This window comes from Conger conger, chromosome 17, assembly GCF_963514075.1.
Source record: "Conger conger chromosome 17, fConCon1.1, whole genome shotgun sequence".
Classification (NCBI taxonomy): Eukaryota; Metazoa; Chordata; class Actinopteri; order Anguilliformes; family Congridae; genus Conger; species Conger conger.
In genome coordinates this window covers 37,054,184-37,065,527 of record NC_083776.1, presented here as the reverse complement: position 1 = coordinate 37,065,527, position 11,344 = coordinate 37,054,184, and the positions used below count along the sequence as shown (strand labels likewise).

Here is an 11,344-nt window from a genome sequence, read left to right as displayed (position 1 = left end):
CTGCGCTCAAACCTACCGCCATGCCTCAGTGAATCTACGCATTCCTCTCATTTTCTGTTATGTGCAAATACAACGGCACCGCTCTGCTGTTCCTGTTCGGTGCATCGCTGCTCTCGCCCTCGCCCGTAGCACAGCGTAGAGGAGCGTCTGTGTTTCGTTTCCCGGTGCATTTTCCTGGAGCTTCCGTTTGAAGCAGGAATGTGATGTGGGAAGGTTTCACCAGCACGGTAGAGCGGGTTTATTCCTGTGGTAGAGCGGGTTTATTCCTGTGGTAGAGCGGGTTTATTCCTCTGGTAGAGCGGGTTTATTCCTGTGGTAGAGCGGGTTTATTCCCGCGGTAGAGCGGGTTTATTCCTGTGGTAGCAGGTTTATTCCCGTGGTAGAGCGGGTTTATTCCTGTGGTAGAGCGGGTTTATTCCTGTGGTAGAGCGGGTTTATTCCTGTGGTAGAGCGGGTTTATTCCTGTGGTAGAGCGGGTTTATTCCTGTGGTAGAGCGGGTTTATTCCTGTGGTAGAGCGGGTTTATTCCTGTGGTAGAGCGGGTTTATTCCTCTGGTAGAGCGGGTTTATTCCTGTGGTAGAGCGGGTTTATTCCCGCGGTAGAGCGGGTTTATTCCCATGGTAGCAGGTTTATTCCCGTGGTAGAGCGGGTTTATTCCTGTGGTAGAGCGGGTTTATTCCTGTGGTAGAGCGGGTTTATTCCTGTGGTAGAGCGGGTTTATTCCTGTGGTAGAGCGGGTTTATTCCCGTGGTAGAGCGGGTGTATTCCTGTGGTAGAGCGGGTTTATTCCTCTGGTAGAGCGGGTTTATTCACGTGGTAGAGCGGGTTTATTCCTGTGGTAGAGCGGGTTTATTCCCGTGGTAGAGCGGGTTTATTCCCGTGGCAGAGCGGGTTTATTCCCGTGGTAGAGCGGGTTTATTCCCGTGGTAGAGCGGGTTTATTCCTCTGGTAGAGCGGGTTTATTCCTGTGGTAGAGCGGGTTTATTCCTGTGGTAGAGCGGGTTTATTCCTGTGGTAGAGCGGGTTTATTCCTGTGGTAGAGCGGGTTTATTCCTCTGGTAGAGCGGGTTTATTCCTGTGGTAGAGCGGGTTTATTCCTGTGGTAGAGCGGGTTTATTCCTGTGGTAGAGCGGGTTTATTCCTGTGGTAGAGCGGGTTTATTCCTGTGGTAGAGCGGGTTTATTCCTGTGGTAGAGCGGGTTTATTCCTGTGGTAGAGCGGGTTTATTCCTGTGGTAGAGCGGGTTTATTCCTGTGGTAGAGCGGGTTTATTCCCGTGGTAGAGCGGGTGTATTCCTGTGGTAGAGCGGGTTTATTCCTCTGGTAGAGCGGGTTTATTCACGTGGTAGAGCGGGTTTATTCCTGTGGTAGAGCGGGTTTATTCCCGTGGTAGAGCGGGTTTATTCCCGTGGCAGAGCGGGTTTATTCCCGTGGTAGAGCGGGTTTATTCCCGTGGTAGAGCGGGTTTATTCCTCTGGTAGAGCGGGTTTATTCCTGTGGTAGAGCGGGTTTATTCCTGTGGTAGAGCGGGTTTATTCCTGTGGTAGAGCGGGTTTATTCCTGTGGTAGAGCGGGTTTATTCCTCTGGTAGAGCGGGTTTATTCCTGTGGTAGAGCGGGTTTATTCCTGTGGTAGAGCGGGTTTATTCCTGTGGTAGAGCGGGTTTATTCCTGTGGTAGAGCGGGTTTATTCCTGTGGTAGAGCGGGTTTATTCCTCTGGTAGAGCGGGTTTATTCCTCTGGTAGAGCGGGTTTATTCCTGTGGTAGAGCGGGTTTATTCCTCTGGTAGAGCGGGTTTATTCCTGTGGTAGAGCGGGTTTATTCCTGTGTGTAGAGCGGGTTTATTTGCTAACGGACCTGCTGCTAGATCTTCCCCGACCACGCCGGCCCATTCCCAAACAGATGAGCTGCCACGTGCGGGGGGTTATGGCGTACATCAGCGTGTCGCTGTGCCGCCCTCTCCCCAGCGCTGTCACTCACTGATATACGCTGTAATACCCCTCCCCAGCGCTGTCGCTCACTGATATACGCTGTAATACCTCTCCCCAGCGCTGTCACTCACTGATATACGCTGTAATACCTCTCCCCAGCGCTGTCACTCACTGATATACGCTGTAATACCTCTCCCCAGCGCTGACGCTCACTGATATACGCTGTAATACCTCTCCCCAGCGCTGACGCTCACTGATATACGCTGTAATACCTCTCCCCAGCGCTGTCGCTCACTGATATACGCTGTAATACCTCTCCCTCAGCACGGCAGTGGCTGGGGCTGTTTTTAATGCGCTGTTCCCCTGCCGACGTTCTCGCCGTTTGTCTTGTGCGCTGTTGCTAATGTACGAGTGTGTCGGCGGCACGAGTTCCTTTTGAAGGAAATGCGCTGGATGTTGAGGCAGCTGCACCGCAGTGTGGGATTATGGGGCAGCAGCGCTAACGGGGCTCGTGGGTTTCATGAGCGGGCGATAAAGCCGCATCGGGCCGTCTGCTCCCGAGAGGTGGCTGAGACAGGACCACGGAAGGTTTTGTTCAGAAGCGAAAGCGTTTCGGGTGCGCGTGCTCGTTCAGCGAGTGGAGAATATGCGCTGTGAACATTCTCCTGTCGGTCTGGGCCGTGGGGTCCGCAGCGCGCTCCGGGATCGGGTGCGATCACGCATCCTCCAGCGCCAGCTGAACGGTGTGTCTCATCTCTTTAACGCCACAGAAGCGTTTTAGTGAAGTCTCTCAGTTCATTATTTGACACAGCAGCGTTGAGATGGTGTCCATAAACCTACGGCTGAAATAAAGCAGAACAGATCAGTTATTAAAAAAAGACATTGTGTTTTCATTCATTCATTCATTCATTTGTTTGTTCCTTCATTAATTTGTTGGAGTGTATCTTGTCCATGTGTAGAATCTGTGCCTGTGTGCAGTGTTTGTACAGGAGATGGAGGGCCTGATGTCAGTTGGAGTGTTTCTGTCCCTGCGAGCAGAGCAATATGAGCTGTAATAGAATGGATATTAAAGTCGCGATAGACTGCTCCCGCTATAACGGCTGTCAGAGCTCCTCTTTTCTCCAAGATTAGTTTCCACTGCTGAATATTTATACACTTACTGTAGGCTTAACCCTAACACCAGAGGAGCTCTTTCAGCTCCCTCAACCTGAGCGCAGTGCTGTAATCCGTGTGTGTGTTTGTGTATATGTGTGTGTGTGAGAGAGAGTGTGAGGTGTGTGTGTGTGTGAGTGTGAGTGTGTGTGAGTGTGTGTGTGTGAGAGTGTGTGTGTGTGTGTGTGAGTGTGAGTGTGAGTGTGAGTGTGAGTGTGAGTGTGAGTGAGTGTGTGTGTGTGTGTGTGTGTGTGTGAGTGTGTGTGAGTGAGTGTGTGTGTGTGTGTGAGTGTGTGTGTGTGAGTGTGAGTGTGTATATGTGTGAGTGTGTGTGTGTGTGAGTGTGAGTGTGTATATGTGTGAGTTGTGTGTGTGTGTGTGAGTGTGTTGTGTGTGTGTGTGTGTGTGAGTGTGTGTGTGTGTGTGTGTGAGTGTGAGTGTGTATATGTGTGAGTGTGTATAGTGTGAGTGTGTGTGTGTGTGTGTGTGTGAGTGTGTGTGAGTGTGTGTGTGTGTGAGTGTGTGTGAGTGTGTGTGTGTGTGTGTGTGTGAGGTGTGTGGTGTGTGTGTGAGGTGTGTGTATATGGTGTGAGTGTGTGTGTGAGTGTGAGTGTGTGTGTGAGTGTGTGTGGTGTGAGTGTGTGTGTGTGAGGTGTGTGTGTGTGTGTGTGTGTGTGTTGTGAGTGTGTGTGTGAGTGTGTGTGTGTGTGTGTGAGTGAGGTGTGTGAGTGTGTGTGTGTGAGTGTGTGTGTGTGTGTGTGTGTGTGTGTGTGTGTGTGTGTGTGTGTGTCTCTCCGGTCTCTGCTGTGTGTGTGTGTGTGTGTGTGTGTGTGTGTGTGTGGGTGTGTGTGTGTGTGGGTGTGTGTGTGTGTGAGTGTGTGTGAGTGTGTGGGTGTGTGGTGTGTGTGTGTGTGTGTGTGTGTGTGTGTGTGAGTGGTGAGTGTGTGTGTGTGTTCTCTCCGGTCTCTGTGCTGTGTGAGTGTGTGTGTGTGTGTGTGTGTGTGTTCTCTCCGGTCTCTGTGCTGTGTGTGTGTGTGTGTGTGTGTGTTCTCTCCGGTCTCTGTGCTGACCTCCTCTCCTCCCCAGGTCGCACTGCTCTGCTCGACAGGCCCGCACACAGAAACTCTTCACCATGGATGTGGACGAAGAGGAGAACATGAGTGAGTGCCTCTCCCTGGTCCCAGCCCCGGTCCGGTCCGGTCCCAGTCTGACCTGGTTCAGTACCATATGAATCTGGTCCAGTCCCACCTGAACCCTGTCCCATCCCAATCTGGTCTCATTTTAACCCGGTCCGGTCCCAGCCCGATCCAGGGCCAGTCCCATCTGAACCTGGTCCCATCCCAATCTGGTCCATCTGAACCTGAATCCGGTCAGATCTGAACCTGGTTCAATCCCAGTCCAGTCTGGTCCGATCTGAACCCGGTCCCATCCAATCTGGCCCACTCCAGATGAGGTTCTGCTTCAGTTCTCACTGAAGCTCCTGTTTTCCTCTTCCTGGGGGAATTTCACTCACTTTGGGAAACAAAAAAAGGAGCGGGGGTGGGTTTATGCACAGAAAACTTTTGTTTATAATTCTTTCAATTTATACTGGGAATAAAATTTAACAAAGATAATTGACAATGGGATCTTAATTGACAGATTTAGCTCAAGCATCACAACATTTAATTTCCCCATTTACTCCATTTGAGAAGACAACAGTTCTCACTCTGCTCAATTTAATCTTTCACAGAGTGACAAAATGAAAGGAAATAAACAGTCTAAAGAATATTAATCCTGGGTTATCTCTCCCGTATAGAAGAGCAAACAGCTGAATTGTTTGTGTGGTTGTGGTCGTCCTTCTGAACTGCTACCGTCTGCTTTCTGCGGATCAGGGTTTAATCCTCCATCCTCGGAGATGAAGATATTTTCCCTGCGCTTGTGGAAACTGCAAGTGGCTCTTAGGTGACCTCCTGCCCTCAGAGACAATCGTGCACCATTCTCAGCTTACAGCTGAGCATTCTGGGAGATTATGACGAAGACACTCACTTTCCCTGCAGGTGTAAGTGCCCTTTTCAGCAGACGGCCCAGCAGAAAGTCATCCCGGATGACTGGTCCCTTTCTCAGTCTTCACGCAGTGGCTGAGAATCGAGTGTTCTTCAGAGCCAGCTCTTATACCAGTTCATCTCTATACGCGTTATCTCCGTTAATCAATCATTTCCGGGACTCAAACAGAGCCGGTAAAGGAGCGCATTCCATTAGACATCTGAATGAAGTCCTGCGCTCAGATCTGGCAGGCCGGGCGCGGGGAGCTGGAATTTATGATGAGAAAATGGCCGGCCGGGGTCTATTGAGCCTATGGCTGGGGCTGAATTTAAAACAGCCTCGTCGACGCCGTGCGTCAGCTTTGTCTGGGGAGACCGCTCGTACAGTAGAACACCTCTCTGAAACCCGCCTTTTCTTATTTAGATTTCTAACCGAAGAGTCCTGCAAGGAAACATTCACCGTTAACGCTGGGGAAAACAGCATCAACACCCGGGGGAGAAGAACGGGTTAATTTCGCTCTGGAAATGTGTGGTCAGATTTCATAATAACATGCATAAACGTGGAACCTAATGCGAGGGATTAGGGCTGCCTGTTATCTGCAATATTTGGGCAATTTCAGAAGCCTAGTGGTCCATAAAATAGTGGGGGGGTGGGGGGATGATTAAAGTAAAGCAGGAGGCAAGCTGTAAAGACTTTAAGCAGAAAAAGGCTTTATTTGACCTGCATTGTGATGTTGCCTCTGTACTGGAAGGTGCAGTTGAGTTGTGTGGCCCATGTGTTACTCAGCTTGTGCTGGGCTCAGGGCTGTGTCTTATGTGCCATCTCTGCTCTGAGTAACTAGGACCTCCCTCAGTCTCTCAGCACTGACTCCCTGCACAAACCTCACATTTAGCGCTAGTTCTGAGTGGTTCTCGGTCAGTCGACGTAGTCACAGCCACATTCACTAAAACGCAAAGCTTGGGTCAGCAGTAAACAAAGCAGGATGAAGCGTTGGATGATTCGTGTTTCACTGGAGTTCCCCCTTTTTAAAGGAACAATCTGGAACCTTTATTTGAGTTCTCTGTCAAACAGGACTAGCCTGAAACCATTTCCTTTTCAGAGTAGCCATCTAGAACCTTCACTGAGGTTCTCTCAAGGTAGCCCTTTAAAAGGCACTTTTCAGAGGAAAAACTGCAGTGTCTGCACAATGCTTTCCTGGCGCACCGGGTCCACACGGACCTCATTTTGGCTCCGGTTGCAGAAGGCAGCAGGTAGTTTGGTAGCGTGGAGTGACAACTGTGACACACTCTATTAGAGTTTCTGGCCCAGAAGAGCCTAGCGGCCGATAGCAAGGCGAAGCTGCAGACATGGAGAGAGAGAGAGAGAGAGAGAGAGAGAGAGAGAGAGAGAGAGAGAGAGAGAGAGAGAGAGAGAGAGAGAGAGAGAGAGAGAGAGAGAGAGAGAGAGAGAGAGAGAGAGAGAGAGAGAGAGAGAGAGAGAGAGAGAGAGAGAGAGAGAGAGAGAGACATTCTGCTAAGGGTTTCAGTCACCTGCAGATGGAGCACGCCACTGAGAGCTGTGAAATAGGATGTTTTACAGCAAATTAATTTCCCTAAATTATCTCGCTCAGCACATTTCAGAGGCAACAATATGTTGCCGTTTAGGGCACTGATAATGGCGTCTGATAGTGGCAAATGATTCATTTTACTGCATATTGATTTTGTAATTTAAATCAACCGGGCAAACTGTCAAAATCCCCCGCTTGCAAACGGTTCCTGATTTAGAGTTTCATAGCCTGCTGTTGTGCCTGGCCTTGTCAAGGTTGGATTCTGATTGGCTGCTGATGTGCCTGGTCTTGTGAGGGCGGAGTTCTGATTGGCTGCTGTCCCTGAGAAGGCACTTCAGGGTTCTGAAACGGGTTTGAGAAGGCACTTCAGGGTTCTGAAACGGCTTTGAGAAGCACTTCAGGGTTCTGAGACGGGTTTGAGAAGCACTTCAGGGTTCTGAGACGGGTTTGAGTCCTGTGATCTCTCTGGACTGAAGCACCTGTCCTTTAAAAGCACTGTGCAGAATGGGCCTTGAAACCACAGACAGCAGGGTTATGCCTTCACTGAGACTCACACACAAACAATCATTCCCATAATTATGGCAGCATCTCATTTGAATATTATTTTTAAAGTGTGTCATAAACAATGCTACCTGTGGAAGATTAAGGCTAAATTCAGGGAGATTCTCGAGTTCTTGCAGCCCTGAAAACAGCGCGTTCCTGGTATACAGCAGTTCATCCATACAGAGGTCAATCATCTCTGAATGTAGTCTTATTTCCATAGGGTTGTTAAGAGAGGTATCGTCATTTCAGCAAATTTATTCACCTCTGAGTCCCAGTGGTGTCATTTCAGCAAACCCTAAAATGTGAGTGACGTCACATAAAAGCATGCTGCTGAAGCACTGTTCATTTTACGCGTGTGGATTATGCTGGTCATGTAAGTTTGATGTTTTATTACAGTGGTTGCATTTACACACAACTCTGCTTTTTTCAACCATCAAAAAATTAAATAAATGTGGTGCTGCCGTTTCTATCGTCAGTCTCAGCTCAGTGTTGAGCTCGGAGGTGTCTGTATTACTGCCTGGGGAAATGTATTTTAGTGATGTAGATCACATCTGCTCGTCCAAAAAGAAAGCTAAATACGCTATGGTATATCTATCTATCTCATAGACAACTGCAGCAATGCTGAACAATGACCCGATTTGAAGTTTTTGGTTTTGACTGATTGTGTTAATAAAACAAGCTCACTGCCCAGGATAAACCTGGAGCACTAGGTGGAACACTTATTTTTTCATTTATTTGTTCATTTCATGCATTTAATTTATGTAATTTTGTCTGGATGCAACCATGTTTTCATCTATGAAACAAAGTTGTGACAGTAGAAGTATGCTTAACCACTGTTCTTTTAAACCAATCAGAGGCCAGGAAAACTGGCTGAAGCAGAGGATTGGTCAGGCTCGTCCTCTCACAATGTCTGTGGAGATCAGGCGGTGCGTTGCCACGCAAAGCCAGGAATATGCTTCAGAACAAATAATGAACAATGAATCACTTGTGAACAGTGTAGCTGGGTATCCGTTAAGCTATGTATAAAATTTCCGAAGTCTGCTCTGTCAAGTTTTGAGTCATTGAGCCCTTTTAACAGAAAAAGAACTGTGGACTGGACCTAGGCCTTGCTGATTAATGCAAATTAATGTCCTTACAGAAAAAACATAAATATGTAATTTACATTTTGACAATCAAGCAAACATGGCTAACAAATAATCAACTGCCAAATCAACCTTTTTGTTTACACGTGTTCTAAAAATACTTGCTGCCCAAGTGTGCTTGGGTTATTATTTTTGTACCTGCAGTCATGTGAAGGTCTGCTCTGATCCTTTGTCTTTGCTCTTTTACGGTTTTTTTGCCCATGGTATGCCTTCTCCATACTTTTCCATAACTGTGTTACTACTTCTTTGAAGCAGATGAACACCGCTAAAATAGTCAGCAAGTGTATAATTTGGCGCACGTGGGTCTGTACTGATTGGTGAATGATTGATGAACTTTAAAAATGGGCCAATTCAGATTAGTATATGCTTATGTACTGCTTGTTTGTAAGCTGACACTAAACTGACAGGGAGGCCCTGTTCCTGTTTCATTCTGGAGCCTGTCTCTGTTTCAGCAATTTGCAGGGAAACACCATCTTTGAGAGGCAAAACACTGGATATCTCAGTCTTATATCATGCTTATGACAGCATTATGAAGGCGTTAAAAATGCTTACCACTGATTCTAAAAGCCCATACGCCATTATCTGTGCGATACACCCGGAAATGTGATACACAGTGGACAATAATGAAGTCCACGTGTGCATTGGACTGGGAGCAAGGTGGGGGTTAAAAGAAACACGAGTTTTAGTCTCCTCAGCTGTGGGAGGACGCTTTGGATTGTGGATTTCAGTTTGTATACGTTTCGACCGGTGTGCAGTCACCACACAGCTGGGGTGTGGGACTCTGCTTTATGGGGTCATTAAAAACAGGTAAAACAGTGTACCGATTTGCCTATCAATACGGGGCCAAAAAAGTGATGGTGTGGTTGGACTGCTGACACATGCACCGGTGTGGCCCAGGCGTCTTTACAGTTTCACTGTTATCGCTGCGATATTGGTTTATGTTATCAGTACTAGCTGGTTTTGGGTCTGTCTCTGAGGGGCTCTGGGCCGGGGTTCTGGGTGGGGGCGGGGGGGGGGGGTGAGATGGAATTCTATGGAGCCGGAATAGCCGGGAACATTTATCCAGACAGCGGCTCGGCAGCCTTGGAGCAGATGGCACATTTGGCGCCGCGGTCCAGCCAAGATCATCGAGTGTATCCCATTACACACTTTACACTTATTATGTGTGTTAGGACATTCAAACCACCCCACAACCCACCCCCCCCCCCCCCCCAACACCCATTTTGTGTCAGCCAACAGAAACGCAGAGTGAAAAGGGTTTAGATTAGCACCATGTTCCCTGGGACGGGTTGCCAGATTGACTGAGGGAAATGTCAGGGTTGTTCAAGGGCGTGGCGGAGGGAAGGCTTGTGTTTCTGTGTCCCCAAACCCCCGCCCTGTTTCTGTTCCTTTAGGCCTTTATTTCTGCCCAAACCCCCGCCCTGTTTCTGTTCCTTTATGCCTTTATTTCTGCCCAAACCCCCACCCTGTTTCTGTTCTTTTAGGCCTTTATTTCTGCCCAAACCCCCGCCCTGTTTCTGTTCTTTTAGGCCTTTATTTCTGCCCAAACCCCCGCCCTGTTTCTGTTCTTTTAGGCCTTTATTTCTGCCCAAACCCCCACCCTGTTTCTGTACCTTTAGGCCTTTATTTCTGCCCAAACCCCCGCCCTGTTTCTGTTCCTTTAGGCCTTTATTTCTGCCTTTATTCTGATTTACATTTCAGCCTCCTGTCCAGGCTCCAATCTTTGGACATCTTCTGTGAAATAATGAAATAATTTAACCTTTTCACTCCCACGTAACTGCTGTAAAATCCCAAGTGTATGGCGTTCTCCACCTTCTCAACAAATACGACTGCTGTTCTATTTTTTTGGGCCCCTATTAAAGCCCTACTGAATTTTCACAACTTTCTCAATTTTCTCAACCAAAGCCAAAACCCCTCTGGAATTGGGTGGAGCCACTTCATATTGGGCTAGGGACTGACAGGGTGAAAGGACATGAGTTTTCACACGGGTCACTAGCACAGAGCGCACAGACATACACACGTGTGCGTGTTTAAGCGTGTGTGTAAACACAAGCCTGTGCACGCACACACACACACTCACACACACGCATACAAACACACACACATACACACACACACACACATGCACACACGCATACACATACACACACACACACACGCACGTGCACACACACACACACGCATACAAACACACACACACACACACACACACACACACACACACGCACGTGCACAGACATGCACACGCGCACACACGCATACAAACACGCACGCGCACACGCACATGCACACGCCCACACACGCATACAAACACACACACGCACACGCGCACACATATACACACGCGCACATACACACACGCACACACACATGCACACGTGCACACACGCAAACAAACACACACGCACGCGCACACACACATGCACACACGCGCACACACACGCACACAGGCACACATACACAGAAAATAAGCACGTCACAGTTCACACAGACTCGCGGATAATTCTTCTCTCCTGTTTGCAGAAACCCTTTCCTGTGTAATGTCGGTACTGGACGAGTATCTGTCTCTCTGAATAAAAAGCTGAGCAGAGTTTCCAAGCTGATTGAATGCACCTGAAACATCTGAAATTATCCAATTTCATGGTGTGAGCGATCCCAGGTTTCTCTCGGACGTACTGGGGCATTTAGCGGTGTTCCTCTCGGAAATGTGTTTCTGCGACACTGTCCTCGGCTGTTCTGCGGTAATGGAACTGCGTGGGGATTTGAAATGTGCAGACAGAGGGGGTTTAGTCAGTGATGGTCAGTTTCGGTTATGTGGAATGTGTATTCTCTTCACCTCCCATGATGCTTCACTCCTGCTTTCTCGTGCTTTTCTCCATCTCTGAGAGCTGAAAGGAGGAACAGTTCCAGCTTTTGCTGTAGGATGCTATAAATGAAAATTTACTCTGCATTCCGGCCACTTTGTCAACAGGGCGTGGTGATGTGTGTTCCTTCAAAACGCGCCTTCT

General features: G+C 48.4%; 1 protein-coding gene across 3 annotated transcripts in view; it reads left to right on the top strand.

Moving 5' to 3' along the window:
- adarb1b (adenosine deaminase RNA specific B1b) overlaps positions 1 to 11,344 on the top strand; it is a 152,316-nt gene that overhangs the window by 119,373 nt on the left and 21,599 nt on the right. The window contains exon 1 of one of the 3 annotated variants that reach the window (XM_061226923.1): positions 4,187 to 4,243. The exons of the other annotated variants lie outside the window; for them this stretch is intronic. Within the exon in view, the coding sequence (XP_061082907.1) occupies positions 4,216 to 4,243 (28 nt within the window). The 5' untranslated portion in view covers positions 4,187 to 4,215. Of the gene's footprint in view, positions 1 to 4,186; positions 4,244 to 11,344 lie in introns of those variants that run through there. 3 annotated transcript variants of the gene reach the window in all.